The 24,719-nt window shown below is 42.4% G+C and overlaps 1 protein-coding gene across 2 annotated transcripts in view; it reads left to right on the top strand.

Annotated features, from left to right (window-relative positions):
- Positions 1-24,719, top strand: part of TTC39B (tetratricopeptide repeat domain 39B) — a 110,664-nt gene that overhangs the window by 4,128 nt on the left and 81,817 nt on the right. For both annotated transcript variants that reach the window (XM_081150890.1, XM_081150892.1), the window contains exon 2: positions 23,284-23,318. In XM_081150890.1, coding sequence (XP_081007016.1) covers positions 23,284-23,318 — 35 coding nt within the window. The remainder of the gene's footprint in view (positions 1-23,283; positions 23,319-24,719) is intronic.

The following is a 24,719-nucleotide window of genomic DNA, read 5'->3' as shown; positions in this document are numbered from 1 at the left end:
TTTAATCCTATTAAAATTATCCAGTCCACCGATAATTATGTTAAGTACTAAAAAGAGTATTCTCTAAAAGACATATCAACAATATCTATATGAATATCTAGCAGCTAGTTAAATTAAAAATTATTTTCTCATATGAAATGAGTTAATTTCACTAAAAATAACTTTTAAGAAGATAATTTTTCAATTGTTTTACCTTTGCTGGAAAGACAACAGTTTTGAGTGTCTTAAAAAAATTTGGGCCTGGCAGGGCATGGCTCAGGTTGAGCATCAACCTAGGATCCAGGAAATTTCGGCTCAGTTCCCGGTCAGGGCACATGCCCAGGTTGTGGGCTCGATCCCCAGTGGGGGGCATGCAGGAGGCAGCCCATCAGTGACTCTCTCATCATTGATGTTTCTGTCTCTCTCTCTCCTTCTCCCTTCCTCTCTCTGAAATCAATAAAGATATATTTTTAAAAAATTGGTTATATTTCTATTAGGTAGAAATTGATAATTTGCATATTGATACATTATATTTTATATTAAAATTCCATTAATGGTTACTCAGCAAATACAGTTATAAAGTTAAATGTTAACAGCTTTAAAATTTTAATTTAACTTGTTTGTTTTTTTAAAAAATATATCTTTATTGATTTCAGAGAGAGGAAGGGAGAGTGGGAGAGAGAGATAGAAACATAAATGATGAGAGAGTTGTCATTGATCGGCTGCCTCCTATATTCTCCTGACTGGAGATTGAGCCCACAACCTGATCATGTGCCCTGATTGGGAGTTGGACCTCAATCTCCTGGATCCTAGGTCGATGCTCAACTGCTGAGCCACGCCCGGCCAGGCTTAAGTTTTTTATTTAGTCATTCTGAACCCATTATTGAACAAAAAGTAAACTATACTTGCTCATTTTATGATAATGCACAGATATATCTCTGTGCTATTAAAATTTCATGGGGGGTATAGTTAAGCAGAAATGTCTAAAAAGGCTTCTTAGGGGGCAATAATGAAACAAAGTTGAGAAATCCTGGGTTAGGGAAGGAAATAGCTTATGTGACGGATGTTTCCATGGCCTGCTTTTTTGGCCCAGGATTTTTTAGGTCTAATTCTGATTTAGAAACGTTTTTCTTTGGAATTTTAGATGAAGTTTAGGTCAAATTGATTGCTACATTTTTCTTAGAATCAGCTTCATTCTTCCATTCCACCAGTCACCAGTGTTCCTTGAGCACTTCTTAGGTGCTAATAGCCTTTAGATGCTGGGAGTACTCACTAAGGTAAGACAGTGTTATTGCCCTGGAGGAACTCTCTTAGTTCTGTCTTTGGTCCAGGTTAGGTTTTAGGTAGGAGGGCCATATAATTTATTGTCATCGTAGGACACCATGAGAGTAAATGGGGTGCTTTCAGTAGTTGCCCTGGGACAGCAGGTGCAGAAAGCGATGGTTGACCACCCTAGTTTAGGGGCTGGCAAGGACTTTAAAGAGATGATCTTTGAACTGGGGCTTGGAGGGTAAGCAAGATTATGCTGGGAGGAGCAGGTGGGACAAGGCTCAGGCCTGGGTGGAAGTTGAGATAGGAGGGAATGAGAGTGCATCTGGGTTCAGCAGGGTACGCAGCCATGGGAAGGGGAGCTGGTGTGCTGTTTGAGGGTCAGTGGTATGGGGAGGGAGGGAAGGAGGGAGGAGCTGTTCAGTGACAATTATGGATTCCTATGTGGCTGGGTGGTGGTGCTGTTACCGCAGAAGAAGAGTATGGTTTAACCCACCCCCTTTTAGGTGGTTGTAGAGGATGGACAGACCTCATGCAGAATAAACTCACCCTTCTGGCTCACTGTGACTTCTTGTGGGAGCGTGGCCATTTTTTATGAGTGGATGAAATTAAAAACAGTGTTCGTAATTGGTTGTGCAGGTTAGTGGGAGGAAAAAATAGCATCAGCTTACCATCAGCCTCAACTCCTGCTCAGGTTAACAAACATGACATGTTTAATCTTGTATCTCTTGAAATCCCATATATTCTTGGAATGCTTCTTTCTCAGTGAAAGTTGCCCTCATTTTCTCCTTTCCTTCCCCCATACCTGGATACCCCCTTCCTTCCTTTCAAGTCCAGTTGTGCAGGTATACTTCTCTGTGCAGGTATCAGTTCTTCCTTGAGTTAGCTGTTTACCTTCTCATCTTAGTTCCTTGCCCTTGGGTGCTGTTACTAATCCAGAATGTGAATCTGATACTGTGAATTCTGTGAGGCTCATGGTTTCCATGTAGCCATCTGTTGACAGTTCCTCAGTCCCCAGTCTCAGGTGCCCCAGTCGCCATCTCAGGTGGGTCTCCTGAAGCCACTGTGTGCTCACTTCACAGAGGTTGAGTACCTGGGGACTCTTTGGGTACTTGTGAGGCTTCCTGGGGAGAGTTTTCCTTTGCAAGCCTTTGTTGGTCCCAGTGCTCTCTTCTTCCTCTCCTATGCTGAGTGGAAGTTGGCCATGTACTCAGCCACTCCGGCTAGTTGGCTGAATTGGTTAAGTCACCACACCTCTTCAAAGGGACTCCTGAAGTGTTGAATGCCTGGCAGTTTATCATGCCATTATGCATCTTAAGCAATTTATTTCAAGACTGTTGGTGTGTGTAGTAAATACTTTTCTGCTGAGATCTGGGGACATAGCCCCTTGAATGTATTGCTCATATATACAGAAGGCCTACATATTAAATATTTTAGTAAAATGATATATATTACATATATATTTGTTGGATCTCACTGTGACTAGTAACTGAGAAGAGTTACTGAGTTTAATGTGTTGGAGTCTGTCCTAGGTCTTGGAGAGGCAAACATGGTTCTCATCCTAAGTGATGGTCTTGTTGGGGATGCGGTCAGGTGTATAGACAAATAAATGTAATACTCCATGCTGGGAACCATGGAGGAGGGATGCCAGGGTGCTTTGGAGCACAGAGGAGGGTACCTCACCTGGAGGGGATTAGTTAGGGATGGCTTCCTGGAAGAGGCCATTTTTTAGGAATGCTGGATTCTGCAGGATAAATTTGGCTTAGCAGAGAGTTGGGCATGAGGAAACTCTTGAAGTTTGTCTCTGGGAAGGAGCTAGCAGGCATAAGGTATGGAAGTGAGGGAGAGCTTGTGGTGCTCTGGGTGGCAGGGACAAAAATACTGGAAGGGCAGAAAGGGCCATTCCACGACTTTCATACCAAATTGTGGATATCATGGTGTGTGTCTAGGGTTTCAAGCTGAGGAGAGGTATGGAGAGATCAGCCCTCTAGGTAGGTGGCTCTCCCTGGAGTGCATTAGTCTGACTGGAGGGAGACTATACAAGAGGTGGAGAGGCACATGCTTTTCTGGTATTTTGTTTTGTTTGTCCAATGACTGTTAACAGCCCACTGAAGGCCCACTCTATGCAAGGGAAGCTAAGCACTGGGGTAATGCGATAGGCAAGGTATGGTTTTGACCTCACTGGAGCAGACATTCAGGAATGTGGGCACGAACAAACAACTCTGTCCTGAAGTGTAGGGGGAGTCCAGAGAGTGTGAGCAGGCCTGGTGCTCCTAGAAGAGAGCTTTCACAGGGCTGCCACTGACACATGGTGAGGGCATGCCTCTACCCAGGCCAGTTGACTTGGTTTGCAGACCAAGTCTTTTCTGCCCAGCTGTGTGACTTAATCCTTGTGGGCCTGGTTTCCTTGTAGGAAACGTGAAGGAGTTGACATTAATGATCTGCTTCTGAAGTTCTCCTCACCTTTGACATCTGTGATCTAGAAGGTGATATTTGGCCTGGACTTTGACGGGTGGGATTTCAGCAGGCAGTGGTGGAGCAGGTCACACCTTCATTCCTGGAGGCAGAGGAAACATGTTCAGGCACGGACGAAGCAGATGGCGGCCGTTGTGCTGGAGTGGCGTGTGCGAGAGCTAGGTGGTTGAGGTGGCAGAGCAGGGCTGTGCCTGTCCCAGCAGATTTAGGTAGACCTTGGACCCTCAGCTAAGAAATTTGGGTGTTTTTGTTTTTTTTCTTTTTTCGTTTTGACAGTGGAAAGACCCATGTATTTTCCCATATTTGTGGAATGTTTCTCTCTCTCTCTTTCTCTCTCATTGAGTAAAAGAAGCAATGATGATAACATTTCTTGGTTTCGCTTTCTCCTTTCCTAACCCCATTTCCAAAGTGCAGTTTTAAACTGCTAACTAAACTGCAGGGTGGTGGTTAAGGAGACAGACGAGCGAGGCACGTTTGCGTAACTCCATAGGCCTGCGTTTCATCACATAGACTTACCTTCGGCTGGGTTCTGAGACACAGGACCGCCCTGACCCCCACTCTGGTGTGGTCAGCGGACCAGTCGGGGTTCTCTGAGGTGCTCTCAGTCCTTCTTTTCTTTCCTGCTTTCTTACCATTTTCTCCTAGGGCCCTGGGGTTCCTGGTCTTTTCTCCTCATGAGTCACAATTCTTTCCCTAAGAACTAAAGGATACAAACCTCAGATTCTCACATAGTTTTTCAGGCCAAGTGGGGTATGATCTTTTTGAGAGGAGGCAGGCAAAACAGACGGCACAGTGAGAGAGCCTGAAGAGAGAATGAGGGAATGAGGCCTGACTCCAGAACCTTGTCCCAGAAGCGCTCATATGTCATCATCTGTCAGAATCATCCACCGAGGGTATCTGTTGGTCAGGAACAGCCCCAGCACAGAGTGGTACTGAGCTTCTGAGGAGCGGCCAGCTTGGTTCAGGTCCTGGCTTCTCACTTGCTGTGTGACCTTTGGCATGCTGTTTAACTAGCTGATGCTCTTCGTTTATAAAGCTGGAACATACCTACCCCACAAGTTGATGATTTGGATGAAATAAGATTATTTCACAAAGCACCTGGACGTAGAAGTACTCCTAAAGGCCAGTTCTCTTTTCCCTTATGCTTTATCTTTAGGTATTGCTGTTACTGTTCATTACTTATGGGTTTGATGAAGAATGTGCCACAAATGTTTTAGTGCATTCAAATATAGTTTCACCTTATTTTTGCAGTCAGTTGAGAAGAAAATTCTGCAGAAGTATACGTCCTAGAAACAGCCAGGAAGTGACTGGCCCAAGGTCACTCAGCTTCCCTAGGCACAGAATCAGGGTTAGCAGCCAAGTGCTCTAACTCTGCACACAGTGCCCTTTCCACTAGGTTAGGGGACAGCTACTTCACAGGAAGGCCAAATATAGCCTGCCTACCTCCTGCCTGGTTTTGTAAATAAAGTTTTATTGGAACACAGCCATGTTCCCATTCATTCAGGTGTTGCTTATGAATGCTTACACACTACAATGGCAGCGTTGAGTAGTTGGGACACAGATCGTATGGTCTACATGGCCTAAACAGTTATAGGTCCTGTATAGAAAAAGTTTGCAGACCCCTGTACTAGGTGATTTCTCGGGCTATATGTAAGTTTGTTTATAATGTGTTGTAAGCCTTATGAATTAGATTTGCTTATTTCCTTAATGCTCATATAGGCATCAAAAACTAGGAGAAAGTGTAAATCCATTTGGCACATTCCATGAAGTGGTATCATACAAGTTATGGAGTCACATGATGTCCCAGGTCCTCCATGCAGAACCTTAGGTAAATGAATCGCTCTAAGTTTCAGTTTCTTCATCCGTAATTGGAGGTAATAGAGCCTTCTTCTGAGGGTTATGGTGAAGATTAAAGCCCCATAACGTGTTTAGCGTGTGGGGTGCAAATGTTGGCTCTTAGCACTATTATTAAGGATGTAGGATGTGGATATTTGACACCGTTTTCCCAACCCTATAAGGAACTGGCATTGTATACAGGTTGGCCCATCTAGGGTCCTGCACATCTCCCCTGGATCTGGTAGGATAGATGAAGATACCTCTTGGGCTAATCCCAGGCCTCCAGCTGGGTCAGTTCTGCAAATGTACAGTTCTTACACCTTTCCCTCCCTGAGGGGAGAGGGGAAATCACTTACCACAAAACAGAGTGGTAAACATGGGCTCAGAGGGTCATCTGTTCAAGCAGAACAGTGTTAGTATTTGTCAGCAAGGGAAGTGACAGTGGCAGTAATATTTTGAAAATGGCTTTTGCCCACCAACACATAAATAGTATGTGTAGTAACCTCAGGCATCTCCAAATGTTTTGATGTGTGGAAGTGTCCCTTTGTTAATATTAGTGAATGTCAATGGTTCTTATAGTTTTTCACGTGGCACGTAGATGTTAGTTGAGACTTGGGCCTGTAAAAGGTATGTTTGTGTTTGGTTACATAGTGTGAGGTTAAAAGGTAAAGGAGATGACAATGTATTTGCCTTTCTGGGCCCTGGCCCTGGGGGAGCTCTGGGATTCTTGTTCTGCCCCAAAGCAATGTGCTATGCCAGACTGCTCTTTCTAAAGTCCAAGTCCATTCTCACCTTGCTGCTTAAAATCTGTTCACAGCCTTTGAGGTACTATGCAGACACCTTAGCATGGCACACAAGGCCTTGTTTAGGATTCAGCTCAGTAGTTCTCACATGTTGGTGAGCATAGAGCACCTGGTTAGGGGGATGGGTGACTTGTTAAAATGTATGTTCCTAGGTCCCACCACGAGCCATTCCTATTCAGTGGGTCTGGGGTGGCTCCCAGGAGTTTTCATTCCTAACCTGACCTTTAACAGCAACCATGCTGAAGAGCTTGTAGATCCCCATCTACACCTCACATCTCTAAAGCTCAGTCCTTTCTCACTTCCCAGCTTTTTCATATGCTGTTCCTTCACTTGGCCAATTCCCTTTAGCATTTACAACCTCCCTTAGGTACTGCTCCTCCTCCAGCTTTCCCAGACACTTCTCCCCTCCTCCCCTCCCTTGCAGGTGCTCAACAACTACTTAACATTCTCAGCTCCCTGGAAGGATAAATATTTTCCTTTTGGCATATGTGCTATGCCACCCAACAGGGACAGGATGTAGGCGCCCTGGTGTTCAAAAGAAACCAGCATAGAAAGCAGCAAAGAAAGCCCCTTCAGTGCTTTCTAAGGTGTGAAGGAGAATTTACCTCCATTAATCTATTAGCGTTATCTCAGTGTACTTAAAAGAAGGCTGTATTGAAGTATAATCTACATGCCATAAATCCACTCCTTTTAAATGTATGTTTAGTAAATTTACAGAGTTGTGCAGCAGTTACTGCAATCAATTTAGGAGCATTTCCATCACCCCATTAAGATTCCATGGGCCCGTTTGCTCTCATCTCAATATACTTTCACACTTAAATTATTCAAAAAATTAAAAATCACCAGGATAACATAGAGTTTCCCAGGCAGAAATAAAAACAAGCAGCCATTATATATGATGGGGGTAGAGCAAAATTGTTAGGTATCAAAAAACAAGACTGGAGCGCAGGGTGTATTTGGGTCAGTGCTTGACTGGGCTCTAACACTGTGACATCATCAGACAAGAAGCCTGAGGGCTGCGTGAATTACCCTTGTCTAAACGAATATTTTGTCCTATTGCAATAAAGCAGATGTGTAGAGTGTATAGATGATGGTTTTCCCTGACTTTCTAGTTCATTCCCCCAGGCAGTTGCTATTTATTTGACATGTTTAGTGTCTTGCTAGAAAGATGAACAGGCAATTGCATTTCTAAGCCATTAACAGTTGAATAGACTGGCCGGCGTGGCTCAGCAGTTGAGCATGGACCTATGATCTAGGAGATCAAGGTCCAATTCCTGGTCAGGACACATGCTGGGGTTTCGGGCTCGATCCCCAGTAGGGGGCATGCAGGAGGCAGACGACCAATGACTCTCATCATTGTTGTTTCTCTCTCTCTCCCTCTCCCTTCTTCTCTCTGAAATCAATAAAGATATATTAAAACAAACATACAGCGAAAACAAAAAACCACAAAAAAGCCACAGTTGAATAAAGAGGACTGTCACTATAACTAAAGTCCCAAGTAGGACAGAGTTCAGCAAAATCAGCCTCTTGTCAGGCATCCCTGAATTTCAGATCTGTTCTGTCTGTGCCTAGGACGGCATGTGGGAGAGAAGAAAGAACATGGGTGGGCTTGCAGGTTAGGAGACATGGGTTGAGTTCGGCTACTTGCTGTGTTACCTTGGACAAGTTGTTTAGTTTCTCTGTGAACTTCAGTCTCTCATCAGTCAAATGGGGATTCTGATGCCCACCTCATAGAGTCCCTATGTGTAGCCCTTACACCTCACCTGGTGCCTGCCATACTGTAAATGCTTATTTGCAACCATTAATTTGACAAAATGTATAGATTTTGCTTTTTAGCAGTACACTCAGATGGCTAGAATTTTACAGACCAGGAAAGAGTCATGGTAAGATTGTATCAAATACTGCAACTTGCCATATTGAACAACTTGATATTGAACATTCATTTGCTGATATTAATTTAAGATCTAGTTTGGGGAGGGAAGGTATTCTTTTTGTTTTTACTTTAAAATACAAACCATGGCAGGTGTCCTTTTGGAGCACTGGCTCAAGACAGGTGACCAAGGCTGGAGCACTTGGAGCCCTAGCTTCCTGACTCCTGGAGTAGGGCTAAGTGAGATAATGCGCAGTCTAGCTGGGGAGCATTCACAAAGCGAGGACGATTATAATTTACTCATGTGCAATGCTTTTAGAAGCTGAAGTAGTCACAGTTCTAACAAGTTGCTTATTTAGTAATAATAACATTTGGTCTTCCAACTTTTCAAAACAGAAAAATTGAGGTTTATGGAGTTCTTTTTCATCAGACATAAAGCAAACCTACTCTGATTTTATAAATACAGTAGTAGGGATGACTTTACTAGGATGTGAGGCTCCACAAGTCTAATCCTATTGCTAAATATATTTGAAATTTAAAAAGTAAAGCTGGTAGCTTAGAAAGACTCCTTTTTTCTTCTTGAGACTTACCTGCTTTTATTCCCCTTTTGTACTTTGTGGTGGAGGAAGTTACATTTTATAAGATCCCTTTTTGATGTATACAAGCCCTGTCCAAGTCAGAATTTTGCTGTCTGGGGAAGGAAGTGTCACTTGTCAGCAGATTAGGCTCCTGCTGAGGGACATGTGACATGCTTAAGTGAATTCCTATCCCTTTGTTCAAGACTGAAAGGCATTACATTTCAACTGTGGCAATTTGGAGACAATTGTCCTTCCTGTAATTATTTCAGAAGCAAACACGAGGATTTGGAGGAACAATTTGAACAGCATTGCTCAACCACTAAAGCCCTCCCCTCCCCTCTTCATTTTTGATTTTCCCTTTCTGTTCCACTCAATTGACCCTCCTTTTGCTCCACCTCTCTGTCATCAGCTAGTCTGTCTAATCGTCCTGCAGAACATGGCTCCTTACTGCAAACCAGTCCCTTCAGCTCATCGCCACCGCCAGCTCCCCAGTCCACGCTGTCGCTTCTCTGGGGAGCCCTGGGAGAGCACCCTAACTGGTCTCGTGGCTCCCCTCTCCCTTCTGCAATCCACCCTTCACTCTATCCAAGTGCCCGTGTACGAACATTCGTACAGGGGACTTCCTGCTGCAAACTGGTTAGTGGCTTTCTGTAACATTCAGAATAAAACCCACACTACTTCTTGTGGGCTACACTGTCTGGCTTTTGCCTTCCTCCTCCAGTGTACCCCTCCCCCCCGCTGTAGCCACCCTAGCTGCAGGCAGGTTTTTTAAACCTGCCCCGTTCCCTCCCACACAGCGCTCCTGCATGGCTACTTCCCAGCCTGGTGCACTTCCCCAGCCCTTCACATGACTGGCTCCTTCTCAACTTTCCGCCCTCACCTTCAAGATCAGGTTCCGAGCGCTGCAGTGCTCAGGTTCCATCATCAAAGCAGCCTCTCTCTTTTCTCTGTCCCGTTTATTTCCTCTTAGATGTGATCACACTCTATATTATCTCCTTTGTTTATTTTCTTCTCTGTCATCTGTCTCACTCCCTCCGGTTTCAGGGCGGGAAGCTAAAACAAACCTCTGTAGGTAGTTTAAATCAGAAGAGTTTAAGGGAAATAGGTGTTTACAAATTTCATGGAGGGACCGAAGGAGTGCTTCTTGGCTGGGCCTCCGGGAATGACTCTCAGTCCCACCCAGAGCTGGCCACTAGGGGAGGTGCTGGTTGTACTCCGCGGCTGGTGTCTCTAGAGCTGTGTTGGCAGTAACTGGGATTCAGGGGCGGGGAAGCTGGAATTGAGAAGCTGCTGCCGCCACTGTCTTCTGTATGCAGGAAGCTGGAGAGTGGATGCTGGGGCACCTCTCTGGAAACAACCCCGAGTTTCCTCAGCCTTGCTTGACAGCAAGAAAAGTCAGACAGGGGCAGGAGAATGACCTCAGCCTTTTGGATCTTGCACAAGGTATATCCGAAAGGGTGTAACCTAACCCTCGCCCAGAGTCAGCTCACTTCCTCTACAGCCACAAATCTGTTAGCCTCACAGGAGTTCCAGTCTTTGTGAATTATGCTGAAGTTCCTCAAATTTCTGTTGTGATCTTGCAGAACTCTATTATAATTCGCTCGTTTTGTTGTGCTAGCTGTTTCTCTTCTTCTTAATGTTGGCAGTTCTTTTTTCCTCTATATTCTCGTTTTAATAAAGTCCATTCTGTAATGCACACTGGTGGGTCAGGTAGGTAAGTCAGTGGCTACATTTCTCAGTTTGCATTAGGGGAATCAGAAAAATAATTGAGTCTTACTGCTAAAGTTTAGATATGCCTTAACCTTGTAAGATTCCTTGGCAAACAGTTCTCATAAGAAGCAAGTTCTATTATTAGAATTTGCTCAGAGGGGTAAATAGTGAGAAATTTAAAAGTTGCCTACGCCAAATCTGTGACAATTTGAGCATGAAAATAACTGACAGTAATGTATTATAGACCATTTAAAACTGTAGGAATCCTTGAAATCCATGTTGATGATAACTAGATAGATAAAAGGGGGGACTGGAGGGTTTTTACTTTAGTAGAATGCCCAAGGCCAACTGGTGAAGGTGGAGGGAGTGCTGGAGTAACTATGAAGTGGAGAAATTGGACAATACTTTGACCAGGTAATCGAAATTAACGTCACCAGTGGGGGCAGCTGAACCTCTCTGCCTCCAGATATAAATGACCTGACAAGGACACAGTGTCCCTTCTGTAGTAGTCTAACCTGAATCTAATCACCGGGAAACAACAGAGAAACTTTAAATAAGGAAGGTTCTGTTTTTAAGAAAATGAGAAGAGGGCTGTATTCTCAAAATATTCCAGTGTCATAAAAGACAAAGGCTGTGAAAATGTTTTGTATTAAAGGAGGCCAGGAGCCGTGACAGCTAAATAGAGTACTTGACCCGAGACTCCTGGTCCTCTGCTGTAGGGGGAAAATGCTATAAGGGAAAATTGTTGGGTTAATAGACAAAATTGGAAAATGGACGGTAGTTTAAATTTACTGAAGTGGTTATATGAGAGAATGTCCTTATTTGTAGGAAATATACGCTGAACTATTTAGAGATAAAGGGTCACAATGTATGTAATTTACTCTGCAGTGGTTTAGAAAAAAAATATCTAGCTAACTAGCTAGAAAAGGGAAAGGCGGGTGGGAAGGGAGAGGAAAGAGCAGGTTATAAAGCAAATAAGCCAAAATGTTCATAGCAGATGAATCTGCATACATGACACATAGGTGTTCCTTGTACTGTTCTTATTCTGGTAACGTTTCTGTCAATTTGAAATTATTTCTAAATAAAAAGATTTTTAAAAGATTTTTTAAAAAAGTTTTACTTCTAGAGACTGAAAGTGCTCTTCACTTATACCAGGCATGGAAGGGTTTGGGTTATAAAATAAATTTAGCCGAAATGTCACCTTCCTTACTGTGCTTGAGGCTTGTTGGATCTGCATTTCTCAAGTGATGCATTAAGCTTTTTATATTGTTCAGATTGTTCATTCTTTGTTTTACAAATTTGTTAAACAAATAATACATAAAAGCATTATTGTGATAAAAGATTTAAATCATTCACAAGCCAAACATGATCTTTTCCTTTACTATTTCCTCCCTCTCCCTCCTCAGAAGAAATCACTGAGTTTTTATTAATATAAATGGATTCTTAGACCATATAGCTTTCCCAGGACTAGTTTTTTCATTTAACATATTTTATAGATGTTTCCATTACTTGCTTTATTCTTTTTATAATGACCAAAGAGAATTGGGCTCATACAGTTGTACAATAATTTATTGGACCACTTCCCTATTGAAAATAATTTGTGTAGTTTCTCCTTTTTTTACCCAGTACAGTATGTACTGTAATAGATGGATCTGTTGGCAGCCGGCAACAACAGCACCGGGTGTTAGACCAGTGGGGTCAGACTGGACCTGGGTTCTGCAACCTCGGCACTTGAGTTCTGGCTAGGAAAGAATTCAGATCCAAGACTCAAACTATAAGAGAACATTTATTTAGAAAATCATAGAGGTAGGAGAAGTAATTTCATAGAAGAAATGGGCTTAGGATACAAGGTATAGAGGCAAAGGAAGGGCCCTTGGAGCTTAGAAGTGAGGAAGGTGAAGGGCCTGGGGCTAGGGGGTGGGTAGGGAAAGTCTCCGGCCTGCTCCCAGACTCCCTGGAGGGAGCTCTGGGTCCTAAGGGTTTTAAGGGTGGAGATTTTAGGGGAGGTCCCAGGGGAAGATCTCAGTAGAATATTCAGCATCTTTCCAGGTGCATCCATTCAGGGCCTGAGTCTCCACTGATTGATTGGTCGGTGCCAGGGCAGGGGGGTCATAATTCAATGCAGCTGGTCCTGAGGTCAGCTGTGGTGTCACTGGTCTGGTTTTTCTGCTTTTCTGGGCCCGAAAATTTGAGGGTCGAACGAGGTGATGCAAGAGGTTTCTTTTTGCTCATCCTTAGGCTGCTCTGGAGCCTTTTAGCTATAGAGCCGCTTTAATGATAACAAAATAAATCGCTTATTAGTTGTGTCAACACTATGCTGGGGCACTGAATACATTATCTCATTTAAACTTCATAACAATGAGACAAACTAAGTGATATTATTCCATTTGCACAGATAGAAAAACTGAGACTGAGATTCATCTATGGGATGGTGGATAAATTAATTAAATCTTTATTAGTCTTAGTTTTCTTTTTTTTTTTTTAAAGCATATCTTTATTTATTTCAGAAAGAGGAAAGTAGGGGGGGAGAGAGAGATAGAAACATCAATGGTGAGAGAGTCATTGATCGGCTGCCTAGCCCACACCCCGGGCATGTGCCCTGACCAGGAATCGAACCCCGATCTCCTGGATCTTAGGCTGATGCTCAACCACCGAGCCACGCCTGGCTGGGCAGTCTTAGTTTTCTTATTTGGACATGATAGTAGTCTTATCTCCTAGGGTCATGATACACATTAAATGAGTTAATGAATGTAAGGATTTAGAGCGGTTTTTGGCACTCAGATGTGTTACCTGTTGTTATTATTGTTATTATTATTATCAGAACACAGTAGTAGTAATAGTAATAAAAGAGGTGAAATGCTCACTTTTTATGATTGATTGTGAGTTAGAAATAAGCATCTAAGTGTCCAACATAGTGCCTGGGTGTTAATAAATGGAATTTATGGTTATTTACTCATAGGTAGAAGCTATGAGCTCTATTCATTTTAATTTTAAAATAACTTTAGTAGTGATGCTTTCAAAATTACCCAGTTTAAAACAGTCTCGTGGTTCTGTTTGTTTTGTGTAAAATTATTCTTCTGCAGAAATGGTATGCCTTAAATATTCCTCTGTGGACTACAGATTAGGGAGGGCTGGCACTAGAGGACAGAAGTGCTTGTCATATTAAGTGATTGCCAAGGTTAATTTCTCAACCATAAAAACAGTAGCAGAGGAATGTGTACACGAGAGTAAAATAACTTGCTCATTTATGTTAAACAAATCCAACAGTACACAATTGTAAAAATCTTGTTTTGCATATGTACTCTTTATTACACACCGTACATCACTGTACAGATTTTGTTTGTACGTACCCATTCCTCTATGAGGTTATATCCAAAACCACTTGTACTCTATTATAATGACAATTTAAAGTATTTGTTCAATGTTAATTTTGACTATATATTTTCCTTGTAAGTACTGACCTCAGAACTTAACCCCTGCCTAAACCGAAACTTAACTCCGTATTTGTAACAAAATGCATGAAAGGAAATATTTTCCTCCTTCGTATAGCTAAACATTTCGTTTTTATTAACACACAAATCTATGTATTTGTGGAAACTAAAGCCAAGCTGTCTAATTTAGTTATTGTTTTTTGTGAGAGTGACATCTGCTGGTTCCTTTTTAATTCTCATGGTTCCTCTGTGCTTGGCTAGAAGTTGTTGCAAATTCCAAAGAGTCATTTTGTGAACTGCTTTGCTTGGTACTTAACACACTAGTTAACTATCAAGGATCAAGTTAGTACCACTGATACGGCTCAAAATCTGAGAAGTTCAGCAGTCCTTTTAGATGCAGTCCCTCTGAATGCCAGCTTTTTCTGAGGGTGATGGACAAACAGCTTCCTCACTGGGGAGGATTTCTGTTTAATTCAGAGAATTTAGGATTTTGAATAAGGGATGGTGTCTATGTCAACCTGTCTGCTTTACTCATAAGGAGTCTGGAGCCCCTAGCTGTTGGGTGTACTGGCCAAGGTCACATTGTGTTGGTTGAGGTCACTCTGCTCCCCACTGAGCTGAGGACCTGGGCTCTGTGCCCATAAGTTATGTTTATCATGTTGGGTAACCCACTGAGTAAGAAGGGTCTGGGCATTAAACAATAAGAGGTCAAAGCATTTTAAGATAGGAGAAGTAAAGGCAGCTAACATTTTCGAGTACCTATTTGCTATAAACATTCCCACATTTGGCCTCTTTTCTCTCTTGCAAAAGGAGGTGCAGAATCTTTGGTGTGAAAAAGAGTTGTTGAGGAAATAGAGTAGGGCATCCTGGCTCCATGAGTCCACTGATCCATCCCACATCTGAGTATCCTATGGAATGGTATTGAGCCTGTTTTGAGTCAGACCTGTACTATGCATTATCTCACTAGCATCCTTACAGAAGTCCAGGAGGTGGTTGAAATCCCCATTCTACACATCAGGAAGTGGAGGGTGGAAAGGGCGAGTCCCACCCAGAATCAGGGGTAGACCTGAGATTCAGACCCAGACAGGTCTAAATAAAACTTTCAGGCCTAAATATGTTTCTCACTGTACTATGTTGGAAATGTACTACATTATTACTGTAATGTTTGAGTGAATCATTGGTTAAAGCCTAACTCAACAACACATGATAGTTGCTTAGTAAAAATGTGCTCAATTTATTTGCTCAAAGTAATCCTATGTAGTGAAATGACTGTTCCTCTGTATACCTAATTTTCACTATCAGATCTGTGATTTTTGCTAAATATGAAGCTTTGAGAAAAAAGACAGAATTTATGAGGTAATATTAGAGCACTTCCCTAGACAGGAGCAACTAGAGAACTATATTAAAGTGATACTTGGAGAATCTGTCCAATTATTTTCAATCTCACGTGATGAATGTTTAAAAATTTCTAAGGCATAAATTTTTCTTCTGGCAGGTGATTTTATGGTTTGTAGTTTTAAAAATTAAAAAACTCTATATTTGAATAATATTTGAATAACTCCAGTTATTTACTAAGTATATAAAAAAAAAATCAGAATTTACAAATCTTCTGGGCAGGTTCAGAAGATGAACTCTGTGTCATGTTCTTTTTTCTGTGTGCTTTACTGGAGAATTTAGGCCCATATGGGGACTTAGAGTATGAGTAATCTCTAGTGTGTGGACCCCAGTTGCTTTCCCCCTTTGATTAATAGCTCTGTGGGTCAGTTAAGGTTTCACAGGGAATGCACATTGATGTTAATTTGGGGGGAGGTATGAGTTGTGTTTGCACTCTGCAGACCGAGTAATGAGGATGCTGAGGCTGAGGTTTACATTTGTATTCAGGGGGACTCAGGGCATTGACACTTCATCACACAACGTGAAATTAAAAAAAAAAAGTAGCATTATATATAAAATGCAACTGTGCGTGGAGCCCTAGGATCTAGTTGGGGAGTTTAAATGCTCCAGCAGGCCATGGGCTATTTTTTTGAGCTTGACAAATAGGTTGGATGGCAGAGAAATGGATGGCAGATATGAGCAGAATGAAAAATTATTCCTGACAGATCAGTTTAGGGCAAATCTATTTATGTAGATTTATTTCTATGTTTTTATTGATTTTAGAGAGGAAGAGAGAGGGAGAGAGAGAAACGTCAATCGGCTGCCTTCCGCATGCCTCTTGAGCCCACAACCTGGGCATGTGCCCTGACTGGGAATCGAACGTGGGACCTTTTGCTGCATGGGATGACTCTCAACCAACTGAGCCATACCAGCCAGGGCACAAATATACCTTTTTAGAAAAGTTCTTTACCCAGTCTTTCTTCTAAATGTCATTTCATGGCTCTGCTGGGCGTGGCTCAGCAGTTGAGTGTCTACCTAGGATCCAGGCAATCAGGGTTCGATTCCTGGTCAGGGCACATGCCCGGGTTGCAGACTTGATTCCCAGTTGGGGGCGTGCAGGAGGCAGCCGATCAATGACTCTCATCATTGATGTTTTCATCTCGCCCTCTCCCTCTCCTTTCCTCTCTCTGAAATCAATTAAGATATATTAAAAAAAAATTAAAAGTCATTTCATGGACACATAGTAAAGATGTATTGTAAATTAATAGTCCTGGTTTAGAAAAATCAATACTTTATTGACGTTACAGTGGGGAATGATGTCATTTAAGTTTTCGTGTTTTTCATATGATTCCTTTAACTAGTAGTGTGCCCTTTCCTTTTATGTATGAAAAGATTTACAACCAATATTTGAGGAATCTTCCTGGTGTGTCACTACGGTGATGATGAAGTATAACAACTGATGTCAGCCTGGTTTCCCATTTTGAATATCTTGATTCACCAGACGTGAGGGCCATGCAGAGTAGCATTTTCAGTCTTAGGACCTCAGTATCCATAGCTCTGAATCCCTGCCCTAGTCCTGGGGGAGGCTGGGGCACTGTCTTCATGTCTCATCTTCCTGGAACGGGTCCACATGTACCCTGGAGCCCCGCGTAGAACCTGTGGTTTGTCAGAGTTCTCAGCAGTTTTAGGATTCTTTGAGCCCACGGAACCAACACACGGCATCGCTGGTCAATAGAACGGAATGTTGGGTGGAAGCTCCAGCGAGGAGGGTCTGGGGCCATGTGGGGCTGGTTCTCACTGAGGCCGAAGGTGTCTACAGAGTCCTGTCATACTTTGTCATTCCTTTCTAAAGAACAACAGTTAGATGAGAACATGGTAACGTCACCTCACAGACCCCATGAAGTCGTCCATATGACAGAGGGACAAATGGAGAAAGAGGCAGAGCAGGAGGAGGTAAGGGGAGACAGGGAGAGGCCCTAGAGAAGTGAGTCAGCATTTTGGATTTGTGGGACCTAGTTTTAATTTTTATTGTGTTCCTTCTGACTTCCTCTTTCTTCTTGGAGTAATATTTATCATATTCCTTTTCATGCCACAAAGTGAATTAAAATTCAGATGAGGAGGCTTGAAAGGTTTGTAAATCTATTTGGTCTTTTTGGAAATTAATGGAGACTCTCTAAATTATTACTGTTAATAGCATCTTTGTCATTTGTGTTACTTTTTGTGTTTTAGTTATTTTTAATTTTATTTTTTATTACAGTTTACATTCCATATTATTTTGTTTTGTTGCTGGTGTACAGCATAGGGGTTAGCCAATCATATACTTTACAAAGTGTTCCCCAATATTTCCAGTACCCACCTGGCACTATACATAGTTATTATGATATTACTGACTATATTCCCAGTGCTGTACTTTTCATCCTGGTGGCTGTCATCTTTATTCTTGGTCTCTTCCCCTTCAGGATAAAAATAATGTAAACATTTTTATCATTAGTATCTTCATTATTTAAGATTCTTAAGTTAATTAAACACTTATTAAGAACCTGTTGTCATTTCAATACACTTTTATACATTTTTATACTCAGAATATAACCAAGTTAACCAATTAACATGAAAATTGTTCAGAAAAGCATTAATAGTTGATACAGCACTCCCATCCCCTTTCCTCACTTCTTTTTTTTTAAAAAATATATTTTTATTGATTTCATAGAAAGGAAGGGAGAGGGAGAGATAAACATCAATGATGAGGGTAATTGATCGGCTGCCTCCTGCATGCTCCCTGCTGGGGATCGAGCTGGGAAATCTAACCTCGATCTCCTGGATCATAGGCGGAAGCTCAACTGCTGAACCACGCCAGCTGGGCCCTTTTCCTCACTTCTATATCCATTTTTACAACCAAGGTCCTCTATCCATCTGGGGTAGGCTCCCTACTCAGCAGGGAGCAAGCCCCGGAGGGCTAGCATTGAATCCAGAAAGTCCTCCAGGGAATCTTTCAACTAACAGGGTTAATCCATTTGCTAAATTGCAAAATGAAACTGCTCAAGGTAATGAGCATCCACCACAAGACAAGGGTACTCAGTCAACCAGCCAGCCGACAGTTATTTGCTAAGAGTCTATGACGTGTAAAGCACTGTGCTGGGTTATAAAGTGGATTCAAAAGGAGTATAATAGCCCTTGACTCTACCCAGGAAGTCAAGATAAGCTCTTGAAAAAATCGTTACGGTTGTGAGGCACTGTGTGATCAGGAACCAGGTGTGGTGAATTAAACATTTGCTGTACCGGTCCCAGGGGAGTGGCTTCTCCAGGTCCTTTGGCTCCCCCATGGGAATGGGGGAGGCAACGGCAGCTGCCTTCAAGGGAAGAGCTAATCACTGAGGCTTTCCTATGAGCAAACCCTATTGGTCAGCAGCATGAGCTTTCCTGTCTTATTTTCCTCAAACTGGAAGGACTCAGGATGCTTCTCTGACTGTATGCATTTCAACTGAGTCCACATGGTGTGCCTGCCCGGTACTGGAAGGTTTAAGGGAAACCAGTTTATGGTAATCACTGTAATGGAAAGAAAATCAACCTGAGAAGTACTGGGAAGTTGATGGTGAGCATGGAGAAGCAGAGATCAGAGGTAGAAAATGCCAGTTTGGCTGTGTGATGAATATATGAGGGCATACATAGTGCTGGGTGGGAGGCTGTGGACTAGCAGCCCACTGCAGATCAAGTGCCAAACCTAGGGGTCCTGATGGGAACCCACAGAGCAAAGGAGCTCCCTCGGGCAGCAGCAGGAAGGGATGGAATTTGAGCCGGGTGTCAGGACCGAGAGTCAGAGGGAGAGGAGGCCGTTGGTCCCTGGGTACATGGTACATGAGGTATGAGTGGACGGCCTCTTCGACTTCTGGTCTTCATCCCTCAGGCAGGCCCACATCAGTTCCCCAGGGATCTGGGAAAATGTATTTGCAGGTACCCAGGGAGACAGTATGTTGTTGCTATTAGAAATTAGAAATATGACTCTCATGAAGATATAAAATGAACATGCCAGCGTTTAATTTAGGTGGAAACTGGTGGTAAACTGATTCAAAGGGTATTTGAGGAACTGGGTATTTATAGGCTATACATAAAACCTGGGTAGTGTCCAACAGGGCAATATAACTACAACCTTTGAGGTTTTTATACCATTCGGAAATCTACACATTAACATGTAACCTCATTGTGTCTGGGTTCTAACCAGACAGTGAACAGCAAAGTCAAACCCAAGTACATTCTCCTGGAGAGGGCTTGTTCCAGCAGTGCTGCAGGGTCATGTGAGAGGAAGAGCTTCCCACTCCCCTCCCACGCCCTTTCCACTCCTGCCCAGCTGCCTCAGTTCCAAGTTCTGTTAACACTTAAGAACTAGGTTGGAGTTAAGGAAACCTGAGATTGAATTCTGATTCCTTCACTTACCAGTTGTGTGATATTGGGCAGGTAGTTCCCTGCAACTGGACTTACTTGCTGTAAATTGGGAGGAGCAACTGAGATAGCTTTTGTAAATCCCCTGGCACCCGATAGGCAATCAGTAAATCTTCGTGCTGCTCTTTCCTCTTTATAAAATGAAAACAAGTTTTACCTTTTGTCTGGACTTCATAGACAAAGTTCCCTCCTCCCCTCCCTCCCTCTGTTCCTCCCTCTCTTTTTTCCTTCCTCACTTCCAGTTTTTTAGAATAATATCCTAGAACTCCATGGATTTCCTGCATTACTAGTGGAGGTATTCTATTGGATTTTCATCTAAATGGAAAATAGATTTTAATATAAAAAAAAAAAATAATCCTCACCCGAGGACATTTTCATTGATTTTTAGAGAGACGGGAAGGGATGGGGAAGGGCGGGGGAGAGAGAGAGACATTCATCAGCTGCCTCCTGTCTGGCAATTGAACCTGCAACCTAGGTACACGCCCTGACTGGGAATTGAACCTGCGACCTTTCAGTGTACAGGTTGGTACTCCTACCAACTGGCTAGGGAGATTTTAGCATTTTTTAATTAAAAAACATTTCCCGCCTTTTTTGAGAGAATTAACAAGTAGCACTGTATAAGTTAGAGGTGTACAGCATCATGATTTGAGATAGGTATTATTCCAGGGTGATTAGCATGGTGGGGTTAACATATCCATCACCTTACATATTTAGTGGTTTTCCTTTTTTTTTTTGTGGTGAGAACTTTTAAGATCTACTCTCAGTAGCTTTCAAATATATCACACAGTATCGTCAGCCATGGTCGCCACCTTGCATAGTAAGCTTTATTTAGAGAACCCTCTGCATATGAAAAAATGGAGAGATGTTACTTCATTAAAGATGATTTCTTATTTGATATTTGATTTTCTGAGGGTGGTGGTGGAGGTATTTCTTGTTTAAGTGTAACTATCAACCTGCTCTTCTTTTAAACGGAGAGCTGGCCTCCGCAGTTGTCCTTTCTGAAGCCGTTCAGTATTTCCTTGTCTACTGTGCGCCTGCTCTGGGTTGAGCTTTTCGAGCGGGGAGACTAATGAACAGAAGCCTTCCAGGAGCCTGCTCCCCACCTGTCTCCTTACTTGGCAAAGGCCAGCCCAGGTGGGGTTAACAGTGATGCCCGAGGGATTGCAGGCTGGTGTCTGGTACAGGCACCTGATCCTCACAGCCGGGTTTGGGTTTCTGGAGAGCAGATTCTCTCCCCCACAGCCCCTCGCATGATAACCTGTGCGCTGGCATGTGGGACATTGGCCTGTGGTTCAAAATGGCAAAGGCTGTGATATCAAGAGCCTCTTCAGACTTCTGATTTGGAGAAAGGAGTCCTTTTCTAGTTAGAAATTTTTATAGAGGTCAGAGAAGCATCTCTTTACTTTTGGCTTAGGATATTTGTTTCTTCAGGACTCACTCATTTCGCTGCCTTGGCTGGCTTATGAGCTTCTGATGGTGCTCCGAGAGATTGAGGATAAGATGGAATTGCCCTTGACTCTACCTCCCTCCCTTGCAGAACACGGTATTAATGTAGATTAATAGGTCAGGGATCCCCAATTACAAACTCAGGTCTGCCACTACTTATATTATTGTTTCTTCTTTTTAGTATTTATACATTTTCCCCCCTGTCCTGCCTGCATGCAAAATGCAGTGTAGTTTAAATTGTTGAGTATTAATGGTCACACAAGGGGGAAGTTTTGTAACCCCATTTCTTCATTTCTGTGTCATAGCTCTCAATAAGGTGATATGATCAGTACCTTGACAGTCCATGCTCATCAGTTCATTCATTCAGTAGGCAGCATGTATTTATTGAGCAGCAACTCTGTGCCAATCACTGGTGAGTTTTCTGTAAACATGATAAATAAGAACCTGTCCTGATGGAGACAGATTGTAGCCAAATAAACAGACAAGGTGATGTGAGACCATGATACGATTATGAATGAAATAGATCAGATGATGAAAAGCTATAAGTAAACTGCTATTTTTAGTAGTTTTAATTAGGGTTATCAGACCAGTCTCCTTGAAGAAGTGGCTTTCTGAGCTGAAAACAGAAGGCTGAGTGATCAGCCACGGGAAGAGTTGAGTGAAGAGCATTCTGTGAAAGAGAGAGCAGTTTGGAAAGGTGTGGGATGAGTTTGCCTTGTTCAGGGAGCAGAAACTCAGACCTCTGCCTGATGTGGAGTGAGGAAGGGGGAAGGTGGGTGGAGAGGTGGGCAGGGCCATTTAGCGTTTCCTAGACCATGGGAAGGAGTTTGGGTTCATTCTCGATGCAATGGAAAGCTCTTGGAGAGATATAGAGCAGTGGAATGGCATGAGCTTATTAAAAGAAGAGAAAGAAAAGACGAGAGTAACCATGGCTGTTGTGTGAAGAACTGAATGAAGGGTGTCAAGCGTGGGAGTAGGGAGCACAGTGTAGTCCTTGTGCGGGAGGGATGTGTGAGAAGGATGATTTGACGGTTCAGCCAGGTTACGGTGGGGCCCAGATACCTGGATTTGATTTTGCAGCTATGAGGGAGCTTTGCATACGTTTGAATTTGAGTGAGTATGTGTGTGTATAATTATGAGTTTATGTGTGAGGCTGTGTGTGAGTCTCAATGTGTATGAGTGTGGGGTGCATGTGTGGATTTGTGAGTGGATATAAATGTGTGTGTGGGTTTGGGTTTTTGTAGCTTTTGAACAGGCCATTGGCATGTTCCTTCAGGGCTGTCCTATGTGGCACAGATTTACAGACTAAACTGGGGGAAAGGCTGGTGGCAGGAAGACAAGCTAGGAGGGTACTGAAGTTAGATGTGGAATGAGGGCCCAGAGGATGCTAACTTGGTTAGCAATGGAAAAAGAATACTGAATTGGGTACATCCTGTTATTTATTTTCTATCTGGGATGAGAGACTGAGGAGTGAAAACTCCATCAGAGAAGCCACACTCTTTCAAAGTACCCCAGTTTGGTTGTTAGCCAAGTATTTTACCGGTCTTAATTATTTTTAAAGAATTAGGTAGAGTTTCTGATGAGTAGTCAGCTGACAGCCTTATGGGAGCTCCTTTGTAGGTATCCATATTTCAGGAGAAGAATCCCTTCCATGCCTAGCTCAAAGTCTATCCAGGAAAAGAGTGGCTCATATGGCACCAGCAGCCCAATAATGGAGCAGCACCCACAGCGGCAATAGAAGCAGCAGAAAACAAAATGGAAGTTCATAAACTGAGAAAGTTGGAATCAACTTGGTTTTGACTTTGTCTCTCTTTAAAAGAGTCTCTGAAAGATTGGTGTCATCTCAGTGAACTTGTGTTATAAATAAAAGTCAAAATTAGAAAAAAAAAAAAATTAAACCTCACTTAAATTCATGTGCTTGCTTTCTCTGAAAGACATTTCATGAGTGAGAGTTGAGTGGTTGACCTGCACCCCACCCAGACTGCCCCGGCCCCTGCACACACACACACTTGTTTTCTTGTTTACCTTTAGAGTTCTGGATTCTTGAGAAACTCATTGTATTTTTTGTTCCCCCTCAGGACATTTTTGAAGATGCCTTGGACACCATCTCTACGTAAGTAGTAACATAATAAAAAGTGTGTTGTAAATAAAAATTGATGGTTCTGTAAAATGTGAATTTCATTTTTGTGTTTTTGAGATTAGTGACCACTGTCAGAAGAAAGTTGCTTTTCTGTAGTTCGAGTTAGGACATGGTTATGCTTAAAACAGGATCTATCTAAAATTACTATCAAATATATTTTGAGTAGTATTTCTTATAACATTAATTAAACTAAAATAAAAGAAAGTTTTGTAGCACATTAAATTTTGTTTATAGCTCACCCCTTTACAGGTTTCCCCCATTATCTGAAATAGAGCATTCCTATGAAACCCTTTGTAACCCAAATGGTGTAAAGCCAAGAAGCAACTACCAATAATTTATATGGGGGAAAATTTTGAGCATTCCTAGACTCCCAAAATAACCTACCAAATCATACCAAATAACACATAAACATACCAAACACAAAAATAACACTAATATATAGTAAACTCAGGAATGCACAGAATAAATTAAAATAAAGCACAGATGCTCACAGACACAGTTCAGAGTACGGGGGCTTGAAGCTGAGGTGCTGAGACGCTGAGTGGCTCTGGGGAAGGCCCTCGGGGGGCCGCTCTCGATGCTCGGGGCTCACGCAGACTCTAAGGGCTCGCTGCAGAACAAGCGCTGAATGCTCTTTCCACTTTTCGCCTTTTTAAAAAAAGTGAAAATCCTCTTCTTTCTTTCCATTAGTAGAAACAGGTACTAATATAGGTCTTTTGTAAAAGTGAAGTGGCATAAGGTGAATTTTTGAAAAGCGGCAATTCCTGTACACCTTGTTCATCTTTCCTTACGTGCTTAACCTCATACTGTAGACTTTTGCTTTTGGTCTGCACTTAATTTTATTATAAACACTTTCTTTTTTTTAAAAAAAAAAAGTATTTTTATTGATTTTAGAGAGATTGGTAGGGAGAGGGAGAGAGAGAGAGACATTGCTTGGTTGCCTCTTATATGCTCCCTGACTGGGGATCGAACCTGCAACCTAGGTCTGTGCCCTGCCCGGGAATTGGACCCTCAGCCTTTTGGTGTGTAGGCTGACGCTCCAGCCAACCAAGCCGTCTGGCCAGGGCACATAAGTGTTTCCTGTAAGCCTGCACAGTTTTGTAATGATTTTAAAAGGCAAAATAGGTCAGATGGAACACCACAAGTATTTTATTCATTTCTCCATTGTTAGACATTTAGGTTGTTACTGGTTTAAAAACTTAAAACTAAGTAATGAATATTTTCGTGTGTAAAGCTTGGTCATATTTTTGAATAATCACCAAAGATTAACTTCACAGATGTAGGATTACTGGATTAAAAGGGATGAATATTTATATAATATATACAAATATTTTTTATATAATATATCTCAAATAGCCTTTCTGTGTTAGTTAC

Source organism: Miniopterus schreibersii (genome assembly GCF_964146895.1).
Source record: "Miniopterus schreibersii genome assembly, chromosome: 11".
In the NCBI taxonomy this organism is placed as follows: domain Eukaryota; kingdom Metazoa; phylum Chordata; class Mammalia; order Chiroptera; family Miniopteridae; genus Miniopterus; species Miniopterus schreibersii.
The sequence above is the reverse complement of the archived record's forward strand: the minus strand, read 5'-3'. Positions and strand labels throughout refer to the sequence as shown.